This window comes from Salarias fasciatus, chromosome 6 (genome assembly GCF_902148845.1).
Source record: "Salarias fasciatus chromosome 6, fSalaFa1.1, whole genome shotgun sequence".
NCBI lineage: Eukaryota > Metazoa > Chordata > Actinopteri > Blenniiformes > Blenniidae > Salarias > Salarias fasciatus.
In genome coordinates, this window is record NC_043750.1 from 41,261,507 (window position 1) to 41,289,505 (window position 27,999).

General features: G+C 47.6%; 2 protein-coding genes across 2 annotated transcripts; both read left to right on the forward strand.

Annotated features, from left to right (window-relative positions):
• The first annotated feature begins 2,624 nt into the window (after window positions 1-2,624).
• Window positions 2,625-13,503, forward strand: LOC115390563 (SWI/SNF-related matrix-associated actin-dependent regulator of chromatin subfamily E member 1-like). Its single transcript, XM_030094469.1, is given in 15 exon segments — window positions 2,625-2,831; window positions 3,554-3,604; window positions 5,790-5,833; window positions 6,410-6,514; window positions 7,745-7,825; window positions 8,115-8,246; window positions 8,464-8,635; window positions 10,479-10,651; window positions 10,725-10,763; window positions 10,765-10,824; window positions 10,913-10,977; window positions 10,979-11,022; window positions 11,025-11,083; window positions 11,085-11,165; window positions 11,302-13,503. Coding segments are annotated over 14 exon segments (1,269 nt in total). The 5' UTR covers window positions 2,625-2,831; window positions 3,554-3,597; the 3' UTR covers window positions 11,509-13,503.
• Window positions 13,504-20,212: 6,709 nt separating this feature from the next.
• On the forward strand, window positions 20,213-27,949 carry ccr7 (chemokine (C-C motif) receptor 7). The gene is made up of 3 exons (XM_030095168.1): window positions 20,213-20,291; window positions 24,070-24,116; window positions 26,050-27,949. The coding sequence occupies exons 1-3, from the start codon at window positions 20,276-20,278 to the stop codon at window positions 27,118-27,120; spliced, it is 1,134 nt and encodes a 377-aa protein (XP_029951028.1). The 5' UTR covers window positions 20,213-20,275; the 3' UTR covers window positions 27,121-27,949.
• Window positions 27,950-27,999: the final 50 nt, after the last annotated feature.

The following is a 27,999-nucleotide window of genomic DNA, read 5'->3' on the forward strand; positions in this document are numbered from 1 at the left end:
TGTATAAATATTTTGGGGAGTGGTTGGTTGGTGACAACTAATGGATCTGCTGTATTGGAGTCTGGCCCGATCGGAAACCAGGCCGGCCCGGCTTGGAATTCTATTCCAGGCCAGCCTGGAATGGAATGCTGAGATTCCGTTTTGAGGCCCGGCCTTGAATAGAATTCCAATAGAATTCCTTTCTGGGCCAGCCCGGAATGGAATTCCAATCTGGGCCCACCCATTCTGGATCGGTCCAGATTCCAATAGAATTCCTTCAGATACATATTAGAAATGCTGTTATCATTTTCTTTTTAATTTCGTATCCAGTTTGTTAGTTGAGGTTTTTGAGGGTTTGTCCCAGGTGCCCCCCCCCCCCGCCCCTCTGGGGTTTGGTTCAGGCCAGTCTACTGATTGGATCGACGTAGACTTGGGCTGGGCTTATATGAGGAGGCCTCATTCACTTGGCCGCTACAGTAACGTTCCTCAACGAGTCTGAAAATGAATTTACTTGCTGAATTGACATATTTCATTATTTGACCTGAACTGTGTGCTTACTTTGTGTAGTTGAAGTTCGAATGCTCCTCTGTCGGCTCTGGCGGTGGATGCTTGCTCTCTTGTAAACCTACATGGTAGTCACTGAACCCAGACCAGAGGCTCCTCAACCAAGTTTTTCACCCTGCACGTTTTAACTGCTGCACAAACTGATTTCGTTCCACCCAAGAATGACTTTCAGTTTTCCTGATTTGAATTAGTATAAATACATGACTAAGTTTTTTACAGATGAATCCGTTCCTAGATGATTGCATGAATGTTTCCGTGTGCGGAATCAGCCTACAGGCCTCAGTACACCGCAGCACATCTGTTTCTATTGTCTGGTATCTTGGGTTTTCATGGCTTTTGATCATCAAATATTTATTTGTTGTGTATTTTATGTCATATTTTCCACTGAAATTATGAATTTTAGTGCAAATATGCAACAAAAGAAAAGCATTGAATCACGTAGCTTTTTATTGTGCTGAATTAGGCTTCAATTCTGATAGTCTACGTTAAAGCACCAGGTGGCGCCGGTGGTGTGGACATCATTGTCATGCTTTTATTTTTCATTATCTGAGGTCATTTTGCTTTAAATGTCATTAGCTTTATCAAGATAAGTGGACAGGTCACCTCGATATGACGACTCCACCCACACGGAGGTGGAGCTCCAGAGGGAAACCACTGGTTCCAGTCGTGCTGCAACTGTGTCATGGAAACGTGCAATAAGTCTGGAAGTGACTGCTTTTTTAGTATTTGGAAATTGAAAGTTCCTAATAGATTAACTTTTTAAAGAAACTCCAAACTTCCTCCTTGTTTTCTCTCGGACCCTTCCAACAAAGTCTGGGCGAACCACATCCTGAGCTGGGCTGACCATTCGCTCCCTCACATGGTGTGTGTGTGTGTGTGTGTGTGTGTGTGTGTGTGTGTGTGTGTGGTGAGACTGTGGTGCTGTTAGAAGCGTGTTAGCTGCTTAGCATCATGGCTTTCACCAATTTAACTGGGAAACGGGTTTCAAACTGAAACTGTGTTGAATCATTGTGGACGAGAGGGAACACAGGGACCGGGGGGGGGGGGGGACAGTGGATCCCTCCATCAGTGCTGTCATGTTCCTCTATCAGAGCTGTGTGTTCCTCAGTGGATCCCTCCTCCAGAGCTGTGATGTTCCTCAGTGGATCCCTCCAGCAGAGCTCAGATGTTCCTCAGTGGATCCCTCCAGCAGAGCTCAGATGTTCCTCAGTGGATCCCTCCAGCAGAGCTGTGATGTTCCTCAGTGGATCCCTCCAGCAGAGCTCAGATGTTCCTCAGTGGATCCCTCCAGCAGAGCTCAGATGTTCCTCAGTGGATCCCTCCATCAGTGCTGTCATGTTCCTCTATCAGAGCTGTGATGTTCCTCAGTGGATCCCTCCTCCAGAGCTGTGATGTTCCTCAGTGGATCCCTCCAGCAGAGCTCAGATGTTCCTCAGTGGATCCCTCCAGCAGAGCTCAGATGTTCCTCAGTGGATCCCTCCAGCAGAGCTGTGATGTTCCTCAGTGGATCCCTCCAGCAGAGCTCAGATGTTCCTCAGTGGATCCCTCCATCAGACCTCAGATGTTCCTCAGTGGATCCCTCCAGCAGAGCTCAGATGTTCCTCAGTGGATCCCTCCAGCAGAGCTGTGATGTTCCTCAGTGGATCCCTCCAGCAGAGCTGTGATGTTCCTCAGTGGATCCCTCCAGCAGACCTCAGATGTCCTCAGTGGATCCCTCCAGCAGACCTCAGATGTTCCTCAGTGGATCCCTCCAGCAGAGCTCAGATGTTCCTCAGTGGATCCCTCCAGCAGAGCTGTGATGTTCCTCAGTGGATCCCTCCAGCAGACCTCAGATGTTCCTCAGTGGATCCCTCCATCAGAGCTCAGATGTTCCTCAGTGGATCCCTCCAGCAGAGCTCAGATGTTCCTCAGTGGAATCCCTCAGCAGAGCTGTGATGTTCCTCAGTGGATCCCTCCATCAGAGCTCAGATGTTCCTCAGTGGATCCCTCCAGCAGAGCTCAGATGTTCCTCAGTGGATCCCTCCAGCAGAGCCGGCTGTCTGCTGCTGCTCTGAATGAGAGAGCGCAGCAGCAGTGTGACAGCTGAGGGCGATGAGCCTGAGCAGCGTTCAGGCTCACAGCTGTAATAAGGAGGGTGGGGGTGTAATTCTGGAAGATTCTGCGGGATCAGCCGAGTGGACCCCGTTTCACTGCTCCATGGTGGAGACGGTCTGTCCGGGCTACCTGGTTAGCCTTCCCTGTTAAAGCCGCAGTGCAGCCTGTGGTGGGGACTCACTGCGGGCTTTAAGGTGAGTTTTATGCCCGTCATTTCTGGATTTATGCTGGTACACGTTCACAATCTGAGGGATTATATGTCTGTAGACGTCTGACTTGACGCTGCATGCTAATAATAGCTCTTAATCAGCTGCTTATTTTAACTGACGGAGCGGATAATTATTAAGAATATTTTGGAACCAAAACGCTCCAAGTGAGCTGAAAGTAATGTCGACTCGGACTCAGCAGGTTTTATTTATTACGTTTTACAGGCAAACAACTGTACGGCAACGAGCTAATATGAATGCATGCTAAAGTTAGCTTGACGCTAACGTTAGCATGTTGGTGTTAAACATGCTTAACGAGTCAAACACCAAAAAAATACCAGACCGGTCACATTTCTGCCCCCTCGTATTTGGCCTGTCTTGCCTTTGCATTATTTAAAGGAAAAACGCGTGTAAAAAAATGCCAACTTCGGTGCTAGCCTGTGTTAGCCTGACTTAGCCACCGCTAGCCTGTGTTAGCCTGCGCTAGCTTGCTTGAGCCTGTGTTAGCCAGCAGCATTAGCTTGTCTTAGCTTGCCGGCTCTCTGACAGCCTCTCTCTCCGTTTTTTCTGCCTCCTTTTGTTTGTGGTGTGTGTGCGTGTGTGTGTGTGTGTGTGTGCAGTGGTGAGGTGCATTCACAGTGTGTTGATCACAGTTCCCCTCAGAGCCACCCAGTCTGCAGCTCCTCACAATAAAAATGTGTTTCTTGCAGATCCAATGACTGGAACAGAGTGAGAGCTTCTTCTCAAGGCGACAATGTCAAGTAAGAACGACTGGAGACTTCTGACCTGCTAGTCAGTCAGGTTAATGTCCTGCTGGGCGACTGTCACCTGCTAGTTGAGCTGTTTGTGAGGAATGATGGTGGAATGCTTTAACAGAATCACTTTATTATCATATGTCTCATCGACAAGGGAACGGCAAAATGACACAACGCAACCATAAAAGTCACAACGATAAAGAGTCACAAAAGCACAGCAATGATTTACTACAGCAAACATCACAGCAGCAAAAATCCACAGTGCAACAGCAAAATTCACAGCATCCACAGCATCAGGTCCAAACGCAACAGCAAAAGCAAAAAGTCCACAACAGCAACAGTCACAGCAACAAAGGTCACAATGCAACACTAAAGGCACAACAGCAAAAATCCACAACAGCAACAGTAATGTCACAGCAGCAAAATGCAGCACAACACCAAAAAGTCTCAATGCAACAGCAAAAGTCAACACAACAAAAATCCACAACAGTAAAGTCACAGCCGCAAAAACTCACAACCCAGCATCAGAAGGTCTCAATGCAACAGCAAGAATCCACAGTGCAACAGCAGACGTCACAACAGAACAACAACTTGTCACAACACAAGAGCAAACGTCACAATGCAACAGGCAAAAATAACAGTAAAAGGCACAGCGGGAAAACTCAATACACAGCATCAAAAGTTTCAGTGCAATACCAGATGTCACAACAGGAAAAGTCACAACGTGATGGCAGAAGTCACAATAACAAAAAGTCACAACCCAACAGCAAAATCCACAACAGTTAAAGTCACAGCAGCAAAACTCACAATGCAACAACAAAAAGTGTTGACAGCAAAAGTCACACCGCAACTGCAAGACTGTGTCGCGCCTTTTGATGTTGTGTTGTGCCTTTTGTTTGGCGTTATGCCTTCTGATGTTGTGTTGTGACTGTAGGCCCTTCCGGCTCACCGTACTTTGCTGGCCACCGGTGTTTCACAACTATTTTTGTGTGACCCTCAAACGTTTTGGTTTCCTGGAATGTTGTTTCAGTATTGTATAACTCCCAGGCCTCCCAGCGGACGTCATCGTGAACAACGTGTGATTTAAACTTTCATCACATATTGTTCAGATTGCGCTGCAGTTCAGTGTTTGCTGGAAAAAGAAATCACGAAAGACACAAAACAGTTTCCCAATGTTGTGCACAAAGTGGAGGGTTCAACATTGTGGTTGAAACTTCTCTGCACTTCCATTTTTTCCAAAAGAAACAGCAGAAAATGAGCTCATTGTTCGCCACGCCAAGAAAAACAGCTGAAAGCACTTAAAAGATGGCTTCAATAAAGTGAAAAGCTTGAAATCTCTTGAAGAGTTGGTAGAGCACTTCCTGATTTATTTATTTCACAGTAAAGCCAAAAAGTTTAGGACTCGCTCTCACAACAGGGAAAATCAGGGTTTTTACATCTGAGCAGGGAAATCGTCAGACCGCCAGATCTGTGGCGCCGCCTCACGGTTGTCATGGTAACCATGCCTGTTCTCCACTGGAGGACATGCTATCCACGCTACAGGCTGCAGATCGCTGCTTCTACTCACTGAAACACTGAAGACCGTTTTCCTGATCTGCTGTGTGCTTGTTATCACAGCAGCTGATTATAGAAGTCTGGAAATAACAATGTGAAGAGAAGAAGAAGATCATTGCTGCAATTCTTGTTTCTTTTACCAGGAAAATGTCCATATTTGGTAGCTTCCTGATGCTGCAGTGAGTTATTACCTGTGTGGCAATGATAAGCACATTTCTGCTTCAGAACATGAAACCTGGTTGCACTCATTTGATGGATGCTTTTACTTTGAAAATGAATTTATTGTTATGAACCGGCTTAGACGGCAGATGGAGTGGATTGCAATGAATACAGTTTTTTTGTGTACCGTGAACTTATGCTGTGCAGAAACAGTGAGATGAATCCACACTGTGCATTTAACTTGTAGAGCAGTGTAAAGGTGACAGTCCTGCTTCTGTCCTTCAGGTCAGTTAAAGCCAGTGTCAGTTCGTGCACAAGGAACAGAATAGAACAACAAACACTTCCATTTCATTGCCTGTATTGATCAGAAATAATGTAATAGTAAAAACCCTTTTGAATCTCCTCCAGGTTGAGCTGGATTTCAAACTGTTTCTCTCCACTGATTCTGACCTGAAGGTTTTTCTTTCTCTCACTACAGAGAGACCCTCGTACGCTCCTCCACCTCCCCCTGCCCCCACCACCGTGAGTATCCTCCACCCCCGTGAGTGTCCCCCTCCTCCACATTGGTTTAGTATCCCCCCCACCCCTGTGAGTATCCCCCACCCCTGTGATTGTCCCTCTGCCCCCACCTCGGTGAGTGTCCCTCCCACAACAACTGTATCCCCCCACCCCCTCACCACCGTGAGTATTCCCCCTGCCCCCACCACAGTGATCATCCTTCCTCCTCTGTGAGGACCCCCCCCTCCTGAGTATCCCCCTCAGCCACCCTGTAAGTATCCCCCCCTCAATCACAGTGAGTATCCCCCCCCTCCCCCCTCCCCCCACCACTGTGAGTTCCCCCCACCCTGAAGCCCCTCCTGCTGCGCCCCCATATGCCCCCCCCCCCCCCCCCCCCCCCCCCCCCCCAGCTGCACCCAGCACCATTGTGAGTCCCCCCCCCGGTGCTTCTGAGAGGTTGTTCCTCCTGCGCCCCCCCAGCATGACGGCCAGTGTCTTTCCTTTGCGTTTCCCTGCTTCCTCCATCGGTTCTTTGATTTCTTCCTCCGTCTCTTCTCTCATTTTTCTCATTCGTGTTTCTGTCTCATTTGTTTCCATCAGCAAATGCCCAACACTGCCGGGTTTGTGGGGTACAACCCATACAGCCATCTGGCCTACAACAACTACAGGCTGGGAGGGAGCCAGAGCAGCAACAGTCGGGTAACGGTATGAACATCCCGTAGAGGAACCCCAGCAGAACGTAGAGAACACAGTCGAGGGCTCTCATGCATTCACCATCAGACATGCAGACCGGCCCGGGTCCATCTGTGTCTGCTTCTGACAGCCATGCTGGGTAACTCATCCCATCCGCGTTGCCATGGCGTCGCAGACCGGCCGCTCGGCATGGCTCTGGCTGCCCAGCACTGATTTGGTTGCTGCATGCAGGCTGTGGTTGGCTGGCTTTAATAACGGCATTATGTCTCGCCGCGGGCAAAGCTCGGCTTAACGCAGGCTTGTTGCTGCTGCCGCAGTCGGTCCGTGTTCCAGCGAGCGCTGCAGGGCCCCTCGCTTCACACTGCCATTAATTAAACCAGCGGTAGCACTTTGTGATGACCAATCTGAACGCTCGCTGGAGACCCTAATAACGGCGCCCACAAAGACGAACACACACCCGACTGTTAACGTCAGGAACAGACAGCACCAGCTCCTGTTTCTGCCGATTGCCTCGTGGAAACAGGCGCGATTCAAACCATTGCAGGTTTGTTCTGCCCACCTTTGATCCAGTCAGAAAGTTGTTTCCATGGTTACTGAGCATGATGGGATGCGACAACGCTCAGATGTTCCCCAAATTTTCTCGTGAGCAGTAGTCCCAGGTACTGCGTGAAGACGGTATTTCTGAGTTGGTGGAGTTATTTCTGAATTGTTTCTGAAAAGTTTCGTGGCGCTGCAGGAAGCAGGAGCCTGCTCTGCTGGACCCGGACACTGCAACTTTATTGATAACCAATGAATTATTTAGCAGTGACTCACCCAAATTTAAACACCAGCACAAATTCAAACATCACACACATTTTTATATTCTGGTAGTGATAATTCTCTCTTTAAATTATTGCTTCCTTTCCAAATAAACATACAATTTAAAAGAAGAGAGAGAGAATTCTTTGCTACTCATTGGGAAGGGTGTTTTTTTTTTTTCTTATGAAATGGGCTTTTTATTATCTGAAAAATAGAAGAAGTCTGTTTTCCTTTTGAGAAGCCGAATTAAGAAATGTTTAGCTGAAAGGTGAATAAATCCTCAAATCTGGACCGAACCCTCCACATGGCTTTATATTTCCTTTCTGTTACATCTTGGTCATAATAAAGTGTTCCCAAATGTAGCAGGACAGTAAATCATCATGCTGGTTTCTGCCTGTTTCAGAGCTGCCACGCCTCCACTGATGATTTCTCTCTGTTTCCCAGAACTCTTCTGGAATAAACATCCCCAAGCCGCCCAAACCGCCCGATAAGCCGCTGATGCCGTATATGAGATACAGTCGAAAGGTAAGTCCGCCCCTCTCTGCTCCTCTCTGCAGCGTCCACCGTGTGCTCTGCCGGACCTCAGGGATGCTTTGAATTGCAGGCAGTGTGTCAAGTGTGTTTCCAGACGTTGTGTGTGCAGCCAGAGTAAGGCAGGACTTGGCTGTAGCTCAGTCCATGTTCTTGTAGAGGGAGAGATGGAGCTTAAAGCACACGGCCTCCTCTGGTTTGTGACCTCTCTGCAAAGAGATAACCACGCATAGCCCCTCCAACCCAACCCAACCCCGCACCCATGTCTGGTTCTCATCACCAGGTTTGGGATCAAGTAAAAGCCTCCAATCCTGATCTGAAGCTATGGGAAATTGGGAAGATAATCGGTGGCATGTGGAGGGACCTCACTGATGAGGAGAAACAGGATTATTTGAATGACTACGAAGCAGAGAAGGTTGGTTGTTTTACCAGGGTGTTCATGGGGTTTTTCTTCCTGAAGGGCGACCAGTAGATGTGTCCCCTGCAGTCGTGGGTCCCTCCAATCCTCATCCCTTCCTGTCTAACCGTCATTACCAGTCCTGTATGTGTGTGTAGTTGACAGAAACAAGGGTCCACACTGAGTCTGCTGCCTTCTGTTTCCTCGTCATTCCTCTCGTCTTGTCCCGCTGTAGATAGAGTATAATGAGAGCATGAAGGCCTACCACAACTCCCCAGCCTACCTGGCCTACGTCAACGCAAAGAGCCGGGCGGAGGCCGCCCTGGAGGAGGAGAGTCGCCAGAGGCAGTCCAGACTGGACAAGGGCGAGCCTTACATGAGCATCCAGCCAGCGGAGGATCCCGACGGTAAGACCACCAAGACCCCCGTCCCGGGGGCGCTCCGGGCTCCGCAGAGGGTCCGTTTAGAGAGTCGTTACAAACCACACAGCGCGCCAAGTCCACATACTTGTGTTATCTCCTCCACCTCCTCCTCCTCCACATTTTCTGCAATGCTACCTCTGAAAAGCAGTTCCTCGTCCTTAGCCTGCAAAGCGTTGCCTCTGTTTCTCTGTGTTTAGGTCTTGTAGGTATTCTTGGCATCGGTTTGGACATAATTGGAAAATTTCCGTTCTTTCCCCATTTGTTTTAAAGACTGACGCAAACACACACACACACACACACACGCACACACACACTCACGTTGGACACAGAAGCCAGAAGACGACGTCTGAGTTCCACCCAGCTGGAGGAAATGATGCTGGTCTGGGGCCTGGCTGTGGTACAGTTGAAGATAATGATGTTCAGGAAAACTACAGATAAAACCCAGAACAGCCCAGACCATTAAAAAGTCAGGTCTGGCACCCTGCTGGGATTTGTTGGTACGGTAATGATTAAATCAGATTTAGCTCTCCTGGTGGTCACGTATTGAAAGCCGGTGCTTTATTAATGAAGTCCCGGGGGAAGAAAGAGCTCCACTAAGCTGCTGCCCGCTAGCCGTTTGCACTGTTTGTTCTTATTAGCATCCAAACAGCTCATAGACGGAAAGTCAAACGTCAGTGATGGAAATACCTGCGGTGGCCGAGCTAAACAGCCGAACCGTTTGTTGAAAGCACGTCTCAGCGTTGAGTCTCAACACAGGACGACAGAAATATTTCGCTAATTAGCTTGGTAGCATCGAGGAAACTTTGTCACATGATCTTAGAATCATATTGGCTGCCTTCAGCAGCAGGTTCAGCAGGGCCACTAACACTCCCAGAATGCTGGCGATGCCACGTTGTGACATTCTGTGTCCTGGATGACCCCTGGGAACACCCCACACCGTGAAACCCACGTCGCTATAACCTCTGAGAAGCTGCGTGTTTACGTCTGTTTTGTCTGATGTCCTGATTGTCAGTCCAAACGTCTGCTCTGAAATAGCAGCTTCTCTCTGTCCGCTTTGATCCAGACCAGGAACCACACCGCAAGTGTGAACGCAGCCCTACTGTTGATCCCAGCGTGGACATGAATCATGTTTTCCATTGCCTGGATCTACAGGGAACGTTTTGTATACCGCCGCCCTGCATTGAGTCTGGGATTGTCGTCTAGAGGTCCTGACTGTATATATCCTTCCCCCAACAAATGCAGCGACGTAATGAGGAGAGGCCACAGCAAAGCGCCCGGCACGACGCCTCAACCCGACCTGTAGCTCGGCCCGTTTGCAGAAGTAAGGACAATAGGAATATAAAACACCGAGTGCATCTGGAACTGATTCTCCATCGCTGCAGTGGAAAAAGTAACGAGCCCTGTTTACTGTCGTAGTTCTGTCTCTGGGTTTCACTTTACTGCACAATCGACAGCGTGTTTAAAGGGCCGAGGAGCGAGCGCTTAGCGTGAGGCGCAACGTTTCCCAGTGAATCACGGCTGCAGATTTGGCCACATCTGCTCATGTACAGTGTGCTGAAGTCAGCTGGCAGGAACGGCTCTGGCTCACCAAGTTTCAACATGCTGGAGTGTCTCCAGCTCTGGCAGGCTGGAAATCAAACTACAGCGCTGTCCTGTCGGGTATGGAAGGGTCTGAGCAGGAGTGAGGAAACTGAGCTGTGCAGACCTCTCTTAAAGGTGATAGTAACGCTGCTGTGTGAGTGAGTACCTGAAACACACCACTAGGTGGTGCTGTGGCTCTGCATGTTGTTCTGCAGGAGTGTTCTCAACATTTCACTCTTGTCTTCAGATTACGACGACGGCTTTTCCATCAAGCACTCGGCCGCGGCCCGTTTCCAGCGCAACCACCGGCTGATCAGCGAGATCCTCAGCGAGAGCGTGGTGCCGGACGTCCGGTCCGTGGTCACCACCGCCCGCATGCAGGTCCTCAAGCGGCAGGTCCAGTCTCTCATGGTCCATCAGGTAAACCCGCCGTGCGACGGGCCGCCCGCCGGGGACTTGTGGGTAAATGACCTCGGTGTCTCGCGTCGCAGAGAAACTGGAGGCGGAGCTGCTTCAGATTGAAGACCGCCACCCAGGACAAGAAGAGGAAATTCATCGAGGCCACGGAGTCGTTCACCAACGAGCTGAAACGGGTACGCCGTCTCCCACGTCCCGTCCGGACGCCGCTGACTCGCACGCCGAGTCTGGCCTGTTCCACGTCTCCTCCGTCTTGTGTTCCAGCTGTGCTGCATGAAGGTGGAGGTGGACATGGAGAAGATCTCCGCTGAGATCGCCGCGCCGAGGAGGCGCTCGCAAACGGATGGCGGAGCGCGAGAAGGACGCCGGGGACCGAGGGCCCGGGAGGCCCCTGCCTGCGTTCTGGCAGAGGAGGACAAACACGTCTGCGCCACACAACGGCGGCAAGACGGCGTCCAACGGCGAAGGCGGCAGCAAGGACGCCGAGGACACGGACGCCAGCGCACCGAGGCGCCAGGTGAGCACGCCATCACGCTGACGGGTGTGATGAAATGAGAAGACCTGTTTTGTTGAGCTGCAGAGCTGCTGTCTCTCTCTGAGACTGCAGGGGGCAGTGTTCACCCCTCACCCTGACGTGTCTCTGTTTGATCCAGGGAAGTGCCAAAGCCTCCGATGAGCTGGAAGCCCACCAGGGCGGCGAGGAGGGGGCTTCAGAGGACAAGGAGAGCGTCCCCGAGGGGGCCATGGAGGAGGGAACCAGCGACAGCAACACGGGCTCAGAGACCACCTCGGCCCAGACGGAGGACGCCGCGGCCGGCGAGCCGCCGGACGGGCCCGGCAGGACCCGGGCGGTCCACTGAGCCCCCCCCCCCCCCAGACTGTCTGTGAGCTGCAGTCTGCAGGCCTCCCTTCCACGTATTGCACAGTATCATCTCAGTTTGTTCAGACGTCTCCGTGGTGAACAGGCCGCAGGTGGAGGTGACGTTCAGACATCGCCACTCATAGACGCACTGAACACGTCAAAAAAAAAACAAAAAAAAACAATCTGCACTTGAAGCCGACAGAGCAATGATCCTGTTTGAAACCATTTACAATCAAAGATCCTGGTTAAAATCACCTGGAAATCAGTGATCCTGTTCAAAATGGATTCTCCTGTTAAAATCACTGGCCTCTGTTAAAATCAAAGGTCCTGATTTAAAAGAGAAAAGGATCCTGGTTAAAACCAGTAATCCTGGTTAAAACCAGTAATCCTGGTTAAAATCAGTAATCCTGGTTAAAATCTCAGATCCTGGTTAAAACCAGTGATCCTGGTTAAAACCAGTAATCCTGGTTAAAACCAGTAATCCTGGTTAAAATCTCAGATCCTGGTTAAAACCAGTAATCCTGGTTAAAACCAGTAATCCTGGTTAAAACCAGTAATCCTGGTTAAAACCAGTAATCCTGGTTAAAACCAGTGATCCTGGTTAAAATCTCAGATCCTGGTTAAAGTCCGAGGTTCCTGAAGAACCGTCTCATGTGAAAGCACTAGATTCTCTCCACAGGTCGTATCGCCATCGAGAAGAACCCATCCAGCACATATTGATACGTTTCTCCAGCACTACGTCTGGCGGGCTGCGGCCACACCCATCAGCCACAGCATTAGGACCACTGACGGGGTCGGTGGGTCAGACCCTCTCAGTGCAGTGAGTCCTGGCAGTGGGTGGGAAGCATCAGACAGCGTCCTGTGAGGGGGGGCATGTCCAGACCTGCAGCTCTGCTGGGGTCTTCCTGCTCTGCCAGAGGAGAAGCTCAGAACACTCTGGTGGTCTGGTCCAGCAGACGCTGCAGGTCGTCCTCTGGTCCTGATACGAGCTGTCAGGATGCAGCTGAGGCCTGCTGGCCTCTGTCCACCACCAGGGGGCGCCAACAACGATCAGGAGAACGCTAACCTGGTTTTCTTTTATCCAGCTAACTTCAGGCTTAACCTGTTTGTCTCTTCCTGATGAATTCTCATACTTCTGGAGAATCGCTGTCTGCTCCTCCGTGATGAGGGCGAGCCGCTCTGTGATTGGTCAGATGCTGCAGACTCCGCCCTCTCTGATGACCACTGATAGTCCCGGCTGAACTGCAGAGCAGGTGACCTGTAGTTCAGGCCTCTGGACCGGTGCGTGGCTGGACCTGCTGCCAGGAGGCGTCGTGGTCTCTGCAGGGCTCTGCTTCGGTTCTCCGTCCACACGGTTCCCCGCCGTGGTTTCTATAGCTGGTTCTGAACACACTTTGATGGATCTGCCAGGCCAGGGTGTCTGAAGTGGTCCTAATGTTCTGGCTGATGGTCATTTTGGAGAAAAAAGAAGAAGCTGCTGCCCGAGGCGACCTTTGCTCAGTGTTATATTGACCTTTGTCCTTTGTGTTGTTGGTGTCATTGTTGCTTTTCTGGTTCTTTTTGCATGTTCAGAGCGGAGCGACCGGCCGCCTCCGCTCCAGTATCACAGTGACAGTATCGTCTCAGGAGTTTGTAGTCTTTAGCAGTAGTTCCTTTTATTTATTATCGGCTTTTCTAAACGGTCCGGTCGGCCCGGGAAGCTGTGCGCGTCGCTTCGATACCGTGTTCTCCAGTTTGCTCGCTGTCAATCAAATCAAAGGCGGTTCTCTGAGAGCACCCGTGTGCCGTCGTCATCAGTATTGCAGTTTTCAACAGAGAACGTTTAAATGTACCGTGAGTGTGTACACAGTGTTACGAGGTTTTTGCTTAAACATGGGTTTTCATGTTGTCGTTAAAAAAGAAAAAACTCAGCTGGAAGAACCATTTCGTAACATGACGTCTTAAAAATGGATTTCCTTTTGCATATTTATACCAATAAACTTTTCTACCCTGATGAAAGGCCCAGTTCAGTCGCTTTCTGTACGTCTCCTCGGTGACGCCAAGTGACCGAGGATCAGCGTTTTCCCAGCATGCATCATTTCTCCACTTCCGGGGTCCTCTGTGTTTATGGAGCATTTTAAGTCTCTAAGGGAGATGACAAAAAGATCGAGGTGAGTGCTGTCTGGACAGTAAACACTTTCTTTGGAGGTTAAATTCAGGTTAATCTGATTTATTGAAGCTTATTTAACAGTTTTTGAACCAAATGTATTGATTTCATTGTTCATTCATTCATCATTCAGTGCTTTCCTCTATTTTTTGCACAGCAGATTAACTTTGGCTGTTTTCATGTTTACAGAAAGCTTCCAGCTGTCGGATCAGGATGCAGACACGTGAAAATGTTTCAATAATCAGACTATTTGGACTCATGTCCATATCAGTACAGTCAGTTGGTGTTTTATAGCAAACATTGATAGTCAATGTTTCTTCTTTCTCTGAAAAGTGAAACACTATTGACGTTACTAATTAAGTTTTATTGCTTTTGGTATATTTTCTATGAGATGGGCTGATATCTACAAAACAAACTCATGAACTATCTTTGATTTAACCTAAATGCAAAATTGGCAAGATTATGTGGAAGTTATTGAGTAATTTTTTTAAAACATTGATTTTTTTTCCTCACATGCTGTCATATTCTGTTTGTTCAGTTGCTCATAATATTCCTTATTGCTCTGTTTTTTCCTTACCGTTACCGTTTCTCCTTTAACAGCTCCGTCAGGCTGTCAGTCGCAGGGTCCTGCTGATCAATACCCCAGCCGATCATTATAACTTTGCTGTGATTGATCCATATTGTCAGTAACAGTTGTCATGTCATTTCAACCCCAGTTTTAGAGAAGCTACGTCTCCACATTCATTACTTCTGGCATACTGGCACAATAAAGCTCACATCCATCTGAAATCGCTTCATTTCAACGTTCTGTCGGACAGAAGTCACAGATTGGTTGAACTGAAATGAAGCGTTGAATCTGCAGCATCGAGGCTGATTTCTTCCCAGAACATCTTAATTAGAAATCAAATGAACACAAAGAAACAATTTCCTTTTTGTCCTTTTTGTATTTTCTTTCAAAATAGCCCAACTTAATACAATATTTATATTTTCAGTTTTCAAATTGGGAAAAAAAATGTAACAAACCCTAATTCAGCACATAATTATATTACAAATAATAAAACAATCTTCTGAAAGTCCTACATTCCAATTAATGTTTCCATATTTCATTATTCAGTCTTTTTTCCCATCTTCAAGCTGTTTTTTTTATTTTTATTCGATCTCTGTTGATGTATACATCACTGCCTTTCAGTTTATTCGCTTGCTTTTCAAAATTCTTGATCTGTATTTTTTTTTTTCATGAGAGTTGAACAGTAAATATGCAGTAGGACCATGTGGACCACTAGATGTACACTGTGTGCCTCTGAACCCTCCGTCACTGCCGCTGTGCTCCTTAAAGAAAGAACTGGAGACAGAGAACAGAGTGACACTGAGAATAATCCCATACCGAATCATGTAGTTAATAGACAGTGTGGAAAAACCAGAACATGCATTTGATTTGTTGTTTCAGCTCGTTCACTGGACTCCAGCTGATCACGGTCAATAACCATGACACACTGAGCTCTGACTCTGGACTAGTTCATTGATCTACATCCGTCTCTGGTATTTATGACTGCCAGGTCGCTGACCGTCTTCTGTTCGGTACAGGTGAAGGAGTGAGGATATAACACACCAGACATCCTGAGGTCACTTATGGAGAATTAGAATTACACCTGAATGTGTTTAATGCTCATGCATTATGCTGTACTGTGGAAGTCCATTTTGATGCTTGACCACATTTTGATGCCAACAAAGATGTTTCAAATGGAAGGAAATGAGGTACAGTTGTGTCTTTCTGTGGTAAAGAAGACCAACCACAGATGAAACGAGTTGAAAAGTGTTTCTCCTCTGATCTAACACTTAAGTGACGAGCATGGCCGAGACCCCTCTACTCTCAGTGGTGAAGCAAACCCCCAGCAGAGAAGTCAGCCGTCGTCTCTGGATGACACGAGAGGCAGCAGCTCAAAGACTGAACGTGCTCCTGGGCGAGAAGTGAGAAGAAGCAGTGCAGGCAGGAGCGTCTTCAGACGAGCCAATCCCAAAACCCATCGGAGCAAAGCAAAGGCAACGTCGCCTGTGAGCTCAACTTCCCCTCGAGAGGAGAGAGAGACGACGCTGTTTCTTTCTTTTTCCTTCCTATTGTTTAAGGTTGGTCTGTGTTGTTCTTATGAGTTTCAGGATGTGATTTTGAGTCTCGCCGGCTCTTATAGTATGATGGGGCCTGGCTGTTCAGAGCTTTGTACTGAGCTGCTGGTTGTTCGGGCTACAGGAAGCCTCCTCAAAACTTTGGGCCAATTGAAATCGGTCTAGGTCAGAGCAATGACTCCTCCACATTCCATCAAGAAATGAAATGAAACGGAGCAGATTCAAAATTTCTATTCTTAGTTTGTGTTGCAAATAACTTATTAAGGATGGACTGGTGAAGGCTGTTGACATGAAGAAGCAGAACTGATGGAAGAATGTGGCTTCAGGCAGATTAAAGCTGTTTGGCGTCCTGGAAGGAGCAAAGTCCAGCATCACTGAAGACACCATGAAGTGTGAACACTGTCGCTACCCAAAGCAGGACAGGAAGCAGGTCTTCCTCCGATCAGCACGTCCAGCTGACTGAAGTCTGGATTGCTTCATATCATTTACAGAAGCTCTGACGTCGCTCAGCAGCGAGGCTTCTGGACCAAACCTAACTGACCCTGTCTATTTGATGTGTTGGTGAAGAGAGCTTCCTGTAGATTCCAGGGTGTCGCACAGCTTCTGCAGTCTGGAGGTGTTTTAGAGGTGAGGAGCTGGCGACTGTACTTCCGCCGGTGTGGCAGCTGCAGAGTGTCGCCGTCTGTGGCTGCATGCCGCTTGTCGTGTCTGAACAGTGCAGGTAGGGGAAGTGGGCGACATGTCAGGGAATCGCTCAGATTTCCTGTTTTTGGTGCAGAACGGCTCGTTCCTCTCAAACTCAGCGTGGCTCCAGTGAGGACCGCCCGGACCTGCAGGGGGCAGACCGCCCGGACCTGCAGGGGGAGGACGCTCGTGGAGGTTTCTGCGGCGTCCCTCTACTGCCCGGTGATCCGACGGTCAGCGGTCAGCCGTGCTGTCAGTGTTGGCATGGAAAGTGTGCTCTGCAGCTCTTGTACCCTGTGGTAAGCACTTCCTGAAGTGAAAGTTTAGAACCACAACCGCAGAGACACAGGTGTGCACAAGCGTGCAGATCTTGGAGAGCAGCGGGCCCTGCAGGGCATCGTCTGCAAGACTCCACCAAACGACTGCAGCAGCAGCGCAGCACTCCCTTCATCAAGACGATCCACACCTGCTTCAGTCATGTTTCACTGAATGCGAAATTCAGAGTGGAAGCCGTATGAAATTCTGAACCGTGCTGAAATGACACGACTCACACATGACCTTATAAAGTCACATCTGCACCGAATGAAACAGCAGAAACTCGTTATGGGTTAAAATGAGCGAAGCCTCTGTGAACCTCTGATTCTTACCTTTCATCTGCCAAGTGTTGAAGAGCTGATGAGCTGCTGTCTCCTCCCACAATGCACTGCACGGTAGCACTTTACTTGAAGCACCTAGTATAACACATAAGTAGTTATAAACACTCATAAATGATCACAATGCTTATAACCCAGCATGCAGCATAGGGCTACGGTTAGGGTTAGTTCCTGGCATTGTGATCATTTATGAGTGTTTATAACTATAGTGCTATACGTGCTATAATGGCATTATAATGCTTTATAAATGTACTTATAATAGGGGTGGGACGAGACACAAATTCCACGAGACGAGATCGAGACGAGACGAGACCTCCAGGGTTGGTGCTGAGCTGTGGGGAGCGGTGCGGTACTCCCGTGCAGCGTCGGAGCGGCGCAGAGCAGTGATCACACGGAACACGGAGCGTCGGGTCGGGGCGCCCCTTGTACGGCCACGGCGCCCCCCCTGTACACTGCACCCTAGGCGGCCGCCTAGTTCCCCTATTCCCATTCAAACCACGGTGCACAGACGACGCCATGACTGCATTTCCTCTTCCTGCCACTAGGTGTGCTGTTTGCATGTTTCAACCTTAAAACCTTAAAACGGCACCAGTGAGGACCAACTTGAAAAGTCGATGCGTTTCGTTTAGAGGCGTCAACTTAGGAATGATCTGGATGATACATTAAAGGGCTCCAAAAATGTTCACACTTTTAAAAAAATATATAAGGTCAGTATTATAAATAAATATAAAGTTACTGATTAAGTCACTCTGGAAAACTTGCAAAGTATAGAAATGATTGTAGTCAAATTATGGCTGAACGTGTGTGTTTGTGTGTGAGTGTATAATTTTGGGTGTATGTCATGGATAATAGTATAGTGTGTGGGTGCGAGATGTATGAGGGTAAGAGATGCTGAAAGGTGGATTAAAAAAATAAATAAATAAATTAAAAAAAAAAATTATAAGGAGAAGAAGAAGTAATACCTGTATGAACTAGGTCGGTTTAGTTCTTTTCTTTTTGAGATATATTTTTGTTGCTGTCTTGGTAATGTTTATGTTGCTAGGGGTAGGCGACACAAGTGATGAACTTCTGCCTATACCCTTTCAGTCAAATGTATTGTTTAAGTTGTAAGAATTATGCTACTTGTGTTTTCATGCCAAAAGAAGACTGAAATAAATTAAAAAAAAAAAAAAAAAAAAAACAAACCTTACTTTACATAGACACCACAGAGGAAGAAGGGCTGCAGGCTGCAGGCTCTCTGCATGTTGGAGACAGTGTTGCCAGATTGGGCGGGTTCCCGCCCAATTGGGCGACTTTAAAAGTCATTGGGCTGGTAAAAAGAGCCTTGGGCGGGCATGTAAAAATTGGGCTGGTTTAACTCCTTGGGCTGGAAAAATCAGACTTGGGCGGGAGCCCAAGTTCCGCGATAGCGGAATTTTTTACGGAAATCACGTCTGTCCGCTCTTCCGTGGCTGGTGCAGAAACGCGACACGCCCCCCTCCACTGCGTACCTGCCGAGCTGAGACGACTGCAAGGCGGCAGATGCGGAAAACCAGTAGTCTGCAGCAACCGTCATCCTCCACAGACAGTTACTTGAACGGCTCTTTTAAGTGAACGACGACAGCCGGTTCACAGCTGTCTGAGAGCCGTTCCTTTGTGCAAATTGTCCACGCTTCCTTCACGTGTCTCCTGAGTCCAGCTGTCACCGCTACCTTCATGTGAACGACCGAGTTTCAGTTTTCCGCAGCTCGCTCCAGTCACCTGAACGCAGCAGCTAGCTAGCGGGGGAGAAGTGTCCAGAACCCGGAGCGGAGCGGAGCGGAGCCGGGGTTCTGGAAGGACTGGGTTCCCTGTTAATTGGCGAGTTCAAAGTTCAAGTAATAAAAAAGAAAAAGAAATGGAACTTCAGCCCGATTCTTCATGAAGGTAAGATAATTTCATTAGGATGTGCATGTGTGTGTCCGCGTGTGTGCGCGTGCGTGCGTGCGTGCGTGCATGTGAGAACCGTGCTGTGCAGATGAGAGAGAGCAGCTGCTGGTTTTGAAATGCATTGTTGTTTATCCTCGTTATGGTCACTATGTGAAGGTTTGTATGCTTAGGAAGTGTTTTCTGTTGTGTGTGTAATGTTTTGGCGCTATCTCATGGGTTTGGCCGAATTGGGCTGGTTTTTATAAAAACGGGCGGGTTTTCAGCAGTGCTTGGGCGGGAAACTACCATGAGGATCTGGCAACACTGGTTGGAGAAAAAGAGTGTGAGCCGGCAAGACGTGGTAAAATGTTCCTTGATGCGATGCACCGTTTTTCAATAAAAGAGAAGAACTGAACGATCGTTTCCCGCACATTTTATTTACGTCGTATCAATTAAACTGTATCACAAGTAGTTTGTGGACTCAAAGACCAAGATTCCTTGCGGATAGAACATGCGCAGAACAGTATTTCATGTCCTTTTCGACCGGGTTTTTAAATATGAATATGAGCATATCAGGGTTTTGCACGTGTTTGTACGGCTGTGCGCCATGTAATGTATTATTCCCTCAATATTCCAGTTAATAAAGAGTTTTTGCCTGCATATAAAGTACTCAATCTCGCGGCATTTCGATCTCGCGAGATCTCGTCCCATCCCTAACTTATAATGTGTTATACAGGGGGCTTCAAGTAAAGCAATGCACCTCTGCAATGCAGTCAGTGAAAGCATCTTCCTCCTGTAACATCCAGATTATAGAGCATCTTCCTCCTCTAAGAACATAGAGCATCTTCCTCCTGTAACATCCAGATTATAGAGCATCTTCCTCCTCTAAGAATATAGAGCATCTTCCTCCTGTAACATCCAGATTATAGAGCATCTTCCTCCTCTAACTGATCTACCTTCGGTCTGAGCCACACTGTTTCATTAATTTGATGTTGTTTTAACATTAGTTTTACACATATTGAGAAACACTAAGCATAACTCTTAAAAGTAACAAAATAAAAATCCCATGACTAAGTAATTAATAGTTTTTCTTTTCACTCAGGTAACTCTAGTCACCTGCTAGCGGCTGACAAGTGAGCCACCGTGACACTTCAACAGGAATGTTGTTTGTGCTCTCGTTGAGATTCAAGCCTTTTTTTGGTATCTGAGGGTTGAGGTGTGACCAAAAAAGAAGAGTGAACAGAGAGAGCTCAGCGGTTCACGTCTCAGACAACATGAAGCCTGTCACCGGTGAGTACTCCTTCAGCTCAGAAGTCTACCAGGGCAGAGTTTCACGCTCTTCTGACGGGGTTTTTACTGCATTATGACCAGATGACTTCATGTGCATGTAACTGCACATCATGGAGATTCATCAGCCCCATTAGGTCTCAGTTTCATTAAATCTGTCTGAATTTACAGAAATAATTACAAACAGCAACAAAAGAGTTTCAAAACTTCCTTTAAGCCAGTGATTTTTGATGCTTTGATATTTTTCATCTTTCTATTCAAGTATTTCAAATCAGTTACTTTTAATTCTGGCAAACCTTGAGGTGATGCAGACTTCACATGTATTTTGAAGGGCATCTCTTTGATCGAGCATGTAGGAAGTTACTGACTTCTACCTGTGAGGGTGAAGCGATCTGACAGCAGGAGGATGAACTCTCATCTTGCCTTCCAGAACGTAAAAGTGTTTAAAAGCAGGAGAACTTGTGAACGTGCTGCTTCTCTTTCATTCCCCGGTCAGTGAGAGGAACAGAAATCGGGCGGTGAGGAGGCTGGAGAGGTCGTGTTGGTTGGACCGTGTGCTGGGAGTGTGTCGCCTGACAGAGCGAGAGTGAGCGAGCAGCACTGGTCTTTAAAAAGATCGAGAAGTTTAACCTTTTAGGTTTATTCGTGCAGAAAAAGAGTGAAAAGTGTCAGCAGTGACGCACAAGGCTGTTTTCAGGAGAGCGGAGCATGAAATCAACAGGTTTGTCCTGACTGCACGTTGTCCACGGAAGACAGCTTTGTGTCCCTCTGGGGCTCCTGTAGCCCAGGGGCTCTCCCTGCTACAGACAGAAAGACCGATGCTTACCTCTGAGGATGATTTCCCTGCTCAGCTTTTGAATCATGATGGTGCAAAGGAAACGTTTTGATATCAGACATGTATTTTTAATATTAATATGAACCAAGCTGACATGCAGGACTGGACTTGTCTGGACTCGCCGTACGCTCTTCCACAGTTGGCCATAAACTGAGAATACCTCCAGGTGACCTGACTTTCCAGACGATCAGTTTGTCAAACAGAGTCAAACCACATCCATGAAGTCATATTTTAGTCCACGTCCAGATGGAAGTGTTGATAATCGAGCTCGAGAAAACACTTTGCAGCGACGTGTTTCCAAACTAAAAGACGAGAACTTTATTGACAATAAACCACAGTAAAATCTAAAATCACAATACTGAAAATTACTGGAAGAAAAGTGATCTAATTAGAGTGGCTTTGTAATTAATTAATCACAATTAATTGCATTTTAATCATACAATACTTTCCCCAGAAGCAACTTCTTCTTTTTATTAAATCTATTTCAGCCAGCAGAAGGACACAAGCTCAAGTTGTTTAATGTCTGGAAAATTTGCTTTTCAATTCAAAAAAGTAGAAGAGCAAATAGAAAATATCCCTGGTCAAAACTGAAAAGACTTACAGGTTAAGAGTCATATGAAGTGAATTTTCACAGCAGTTTAATTGATAAAAACAAAGAGAAAAACCTTCTCTCTTGCTCCATGCCAGTTTCTTCTCTTGACTCGAGACAAACCAGTTTGGTCCAGCTAAACCACCACGGAACAGGGAACTCAGAACAATGACAATGAACCAAAACATAGCGGGAAAAAGAAGTGACTCCACGGTACAGACGCACAAAAACAAATCAGAATCGAGAGGAGGCATCTCTGTCCTGCAGCGGTCTGTTTGGCTAAAAACATCAGCAAAGCGAGCGCTGAGGAGAACCTGGGTGGAAGTCTGCTTTGTCTAGAACCGGGTTCTGCAACCTCAGAGGCCAAAAGAGCCGTTTCTGTGACTTTCAGTCAAGTCAAGTTGTTCTGGAGCCACAAAACATATTTAACCTTTAAAATGAGGCCAATGCAGTTTATTAGTTTCTTTTTTTTGTTTTTTGATGCACAAACAAAAACTACACGTCATCATGCATTTTTGAAGTTAGGGTTCAGAGGAGAGAACATTTTATGATATTTAACCTATTTATGTACTTCAGTTTAATCCTATTTTCAAGTTTTTTTTGTTGACAATTTGAAATTTTAGCAGTTTTAACCATTTTACCTCTTTTAAGCAGTTTTGTATGCTTTTTCCCCCAATCATATTTATGTTCTACTTTTAGAAATTCTAGATATTTCACATTTTTTAAGCACTTTTATTACTTTTTTCCCCATCTCTTGTGGTTTTCCCCAATTTTCTTGTATCTTTATTGGGATCCTTTTGAACCGAGGGTGACGAATCATTTTGAATAGTACTGTGGCGTGTCACTATCATAAAAATAATTTTAATATTCATTCAACATTCATGCTAAAGAGCCACGAGTGTATCCAAGAGTGTATCCTCCGTTTGTCCTCATTCAATGTTAGATCATCTTTAGGGTTCTCTCGTCACATTCTGGACTCGTCAGAACGTGTCCTTCAGGTGGTGAACCCGGTGCCAGGTGTCGGATCGTGCACATGTGTTGGGCCGGCCCCAGGCTGGGACTCTTCTGGGATTATATAATAACTAAACGCTGCCCGAGGCTCAAAGCTGCACCGTAGCCTCCTCATCCATTTCTGCAGTTTCCAGCTTTTCAGATTCTCCTGCACACTGAAGCAGGTCGTAGCGTTTTCACCCTACGAGACCCAAGTCGGACTCTCCTGAACTGGAGGCTCCTCGTCCCCCTGCACATGTCCGCCGGTCCCAGCAGTACCATACTGTCTCACTGATAGGCTCAGTCCATTTACGCCATGCCACATGACGGCTGAACACACCGGAGACAACGCCAGGTGGATGGATAATTTCACTCTAAGTATCTATTTTCTTGTCTTTCAGTGGGGCTGGGTGGACGGGCAGGAACTGCTGATTCTGTGAGACCTATATTTCATAGTCTGGTTCTCTTAAGTTTGAAATGTTCACTGAATAAAGTTGGAAAAAAAATAATTAGAATGATTGAAATTCTCTGTTTGGGAACCTCTTTCACAAACTGTTCCCGTCAGTTCACGCTGGAAGCCGGACTCGCGCCAGGTCCATCCATCCAAGTCAGAATGGAGAGAGCTGGAGGACAGGAGGGAACAGCGGCACCCAACAACGGAGCAGACTGGAGACAGAACTTTACTAGAACACAGAACAGTGACAGATGTCAGAGCAGAGGTCCAGATTGGAGGACCAGGGGTCCAGGGTGAAGGACCAGAGGTCCAGATTGGAGGACCAGGGGTCCAGGGTGGAGGACCAGAGGTCCAGATTGGAGGACCAGGGGTCCAGGGTGGAGGACCAGAGGTCCAGATTGGAGGACCAGGGGTCCAGGGTGGAGGACCCCAGAGCGTAGAGCAGCCCGGTTGGTGTTGAGGTGGAGGATCCCAGGTGTGGCGGGTTGACGTCATGCTCGCTCGCTCGGCAGCTCCTCGGTGACCACGCTCCTCTCACCACGGCAGGCGGAACCGCTCCGTCACGAGACGCAGGTGGACGTAGCTGTAGCAGCAGTCCCACCTCGACACGGCTGCGCCTGCTGCACGCAGACCAGCAGGACTTCCCCTGCGGGTGGAGGTGGATGGCTGGTTCCATCCTGTGGCTGAGCGGAGCAGCAGGACTCGCCTCCATCACAGGAGCAGCGGAGACGTTCAGACATGGTGCTTTGTGGAGACACTTCAGTGTCTCAGTCAAACAGCGGTAAAGGAGGCTTGTGTGTCGCTGCAGCAGCTGCAGCAGCTTTCTGAGGTCAAGCACTGACGTCTTCTGCTCTGTTCAGACTGTCCTTCACGCCGCTGAACATTCATCACCTCTGTTTTATTTTTGTTTCAGATCTTCGCCACTTCCTGCCGACTCTACTCTTATTGGTCCATCTGGAGGTGAGACGCTGCTGCAGTTATTCTGGACACAAACCACAAAGCTTCATGTTCTGACTGTTGCCCCTTTTGTTTTTTGTTTTTTCATCTATTAGACAAAACACTTTTTTTTCAAGTATGTAAAACAGCAGGAAGTGGACACACAGGCTCACTTCTTTTTCCAAAGTGAATACACCAACAGTATCATCCCCTCATTGACCCCATTGATCACATGATCGTCCCTCCAGGACGGACCAGAGACAGGCCTGTCACAGGGACTCGTCCATCTCCTGCTTGTTCTGTTCTTCCCCTTCCTCAGAGTCTGGTTGGGAACTGAAGATCTGTCAAAAACACAACAGGAGACGCTACAAAGAGAAAAACACACAGAGCTCAGATTGTGAGAAGTTCACGTTGGATCAGGAACAGCTTTCTAAAACTCCTCTAATCCCACCGTAGCTTAAAGCAGATCGAACCTCAGCGAGTGTTCACAGGATATCACTGTAATCTGATTACTTATGATCCCTGAAGGCACGGCTAACAAGCCTCGGCAGGGTAAGTAGCTGTAGACGGGAAAACAGTTTTTGTTGACTGCAGCGTCATATAAACTTTGACATAAATGTGTCCCAATTACATAAATGTAGAGTCAGAAGTGGTGAAATATTTCCAGTCAAAATCACCTTCCCACTAATTTTAGCACGTACAAACAGCACAGATACGTTTTGATGGTTTGGATGTGGTGTCCAATCAGAGGACTGGCGAAATAGCCACTAAAATGAAAGAAATAAAAACAACACTGCTGAGGATCACTGACAGCATGAGCAGCTGTACGTCTCCTGAAATGTAGTAAAACCATCCGATCAAAGTCACAGATATCATCTGTGACATTTTGATCCAGTTTTACTCACACAGGTTAAATAACCGCAGCCTTCAGCTCACGAGAGACGTTTCCTCCGGAGGAAGTGGTTAAAGGAGGGCGTACGGAAAGAAAAATGGTGAATTTAAATCTGTGGTCGATGCTTCAATTTGCTGCTTTCTTCATTTTTTTCTCTTGATTCAAAGGTACTTGTGTAGGATTCTGTTGTTATTGTTACTAAGAAATAACCAATGACAAAGAAAATGAACTGTTTTAAGAATCTGGTCTCACCAAAGCCCATGGGCGACTCCAACTCGGACCACGAGCCGGAGCAGAGAGTCGTCTGAACGCATCGTTTATTTTTCTGAGCGTTTTTAATTGAATTCAGTCCGTGCAGAGATGAGGCGTCAGTTTGACTTCTTTTTGTGAAATACCAAGGAAAATGTTCTGGGAAGAAGAAGTCACTGTTTGACACCAGGATTTATCGGATAACCTGAGAGGCTCCAAATACAAATACTCCTCCACCTGAGCCCCGGGCTCCTCTACCTGATCCCTGGACCCCTCCATGTGAGCCTCGGACTCCTCCACCTGAGCCCTGGCCATATCCCATCCACATTAAAAAATGCCATCATCACCTCCACCTGCGATCCACCGCTGGGCTGTCAGGGGAAGTACAGCAAGATCAAGCATGTGGTCCTGGGCAAAGCAGGGTGTCAAACCCATGACGTCTCCTGCGGTGTCCCCCAGGGCTCGGTGCTGGGCTCCACCCTCTTCTCCATCGACCTGCTCCCTCTGGGTGAAGTCATGAACAGACATGGATTATCAGTCCATTGTCATGCTCATACCATCCAGAACTGGAAGAGTACCTTCAGAAACTCTTCCCCCCCAAGAACTGCTTTCGTATCTCCTATTCTGCAACCAAAAGCAACCACAAACACCTCCAACCCCCCAGAGCCAACCTGCACCACAGGGGTGACGGGGCCTTTTCATAACTTTCATTACCTTTAGTGCAGAGTCTAGTTCATGAACCCAGTTTTCCATTTTGAAGGTGTCTAAAAAATGCAAACATTGATCAAAATGCATCTGTTCTGTTTCTGATTCCAGCTCTGCTTCTCTGAAGATGGGGATAACGCGACCATCTCCAGTTACTCAGATGACACTCCGTTTCCCAGTTTCGATTACAGCGACTTTCCCGAATTGTGTTCGAAAGACGCCAACCTTCGGTTCCGCCTCTGGTTCATGCCCAGCTTCTACTCCATCGTCTTCTTCCTGGGCCTGACTGGAAACCTGCTGGTCATCTTCACCGTCTTCTACTTCAAGCGTCTGAAGACCATGACGGACGTGTACCTGCTCAACCTGTCCTTCGCCGACCTGCTGTTCGCCCTGTCGCTGCCGTTCTGGGCGGCCAGCTCCATGACGGAGTGGGTTCTGGGTCTGCTGCTGTGCAAGGCCATGTACACCGTCTACAAGATCAGCTTCTACAGCAGCATGTTCCTCCTGTCCGCCATCAGCGTGGACCGCTACTTCGCCATCGCCAAGGCCGTGTCCGCTCACCGCCACCGCTCCCGAGCCGTGCTCATCAGCAAGGTGTCGACCGCCTTCATCTGGGTGGCCGCGCTGGTCTTCTCCATCCCGGAGATGGTCTACACCAACATCACCAACAACACCTGCACCCCGTTCTCCAGCCACTTCGACCCGCTGCGGATCAGCGTCCAGATGAGCCAGATCATCATCGCCTTCGTCCTCCCGCTGCTGATCATGGCCTTCTGCTACAGCACCATCATTCAGACTCTCTATCAGGCTCGAAACCTGGAGCGCAACAAGGCCATCAAGGTCATCCTGGCGGTGGTCACGGTGTTTCTGGTCTGCCAGGTGCCGTACACCCTGCTGCTCTGTTGGACCACCGTCGTGACGGCACAGGGAGGAACCGACATCTGCAGCTACGACAACAGCCTGGTCTACGCCACCGACGTCACGCAGAGCGTGGCCTTCCTGCGCTGCTGCCTCAACCCCTTCGTCTACGCCTTCATCGGTGTGAAGTTTCGCTACGACCTCCTCAAGCTGCTGAAGGACTTGGGCTGCATGAGCCAGGAGAGGTTCTTCAAGTACACCTGTGGCAGGAGGAGGAGCTCTGCTGGCAACGAAACAGAGACCACCACCACATTCTCACCTTAAACCAACGCAGACGAGGTCTCCTCTCCTGCAGACTCCACACTGGACTTCCTGGACAATACAGAGATCAGCCCAAACATGAAGACCACCTGCCGAATCTGTAGCTCCAAACCTCCACAAGGCCTCTGAGGGTGAGTCCGAAACATCCCTCAAACCACTTTAGCAGGTCCTAAACCACCGCTGGTTAGAATACTTTGACCTTCTTGAATCTTCATGTTTGATATTTTTATGTTTCAAGCATCAAAATTTGGCAAAATGAAATGGAAAGGATCATCCCTTCACCAGTGAGTGGTCATAAAGCTGTGACTGATCTTGTCTCAAGTCAAAGAAATTCATGGTTTGTTGTCGTTTTATCTTTTTTGTAATGTTGTAATGTCATGAATGTTTGTATTTTCTGGGTCGTAAACCATTTCATGTTTTTTTTTGTTTTTTTTTTGTATGTAAGACTTCATAGACCCGATGGTATTCCTATACAATATTTGTCCTCTAACTTCAAACTATGTAATTAAAATATGTTGTCATGGATGTTAACCGACGGTGAGAATGTTGCTTTTCATTTTTTTGTATTTTCTACTTAAATTAGAGAAAACAACCAAGAAACATGTACACAGATTTTCTAGAGATGTAAAGAGGAGCATGGTGGAGTAATGAGAAGATGCTGTAAATGTTTTAATGAAGCAATATTAACATGGAAATAGTAGGTTAGATAAGTTTTGTGTGTTTTCTTCAGTGGATGTTTCTGTGTTTAAAAGATTTGTCACTCTTGGCAGCAATAAGAATGGAGACTGTATGCTATAATTGTGCTACAATAAAACTGATGAATCTTGCAGCATTCGCACATTTTTTGACATTATGTAATGCCGTCCAGATCTATCTATCTAT

What these genes read in the sequence shown, in the direction of transcription:
- ccr7 (XM_030095168.1), top strand. An exon ending in TCTTATTGGTCCATCTGGAG is followed by an intron (nt 24,117 to 26,049) that starts GTGAGACGCTGC and finishes TTCTGATTCCAG; the next exon opens with CTCTGCTTCTCTGAAGATGG.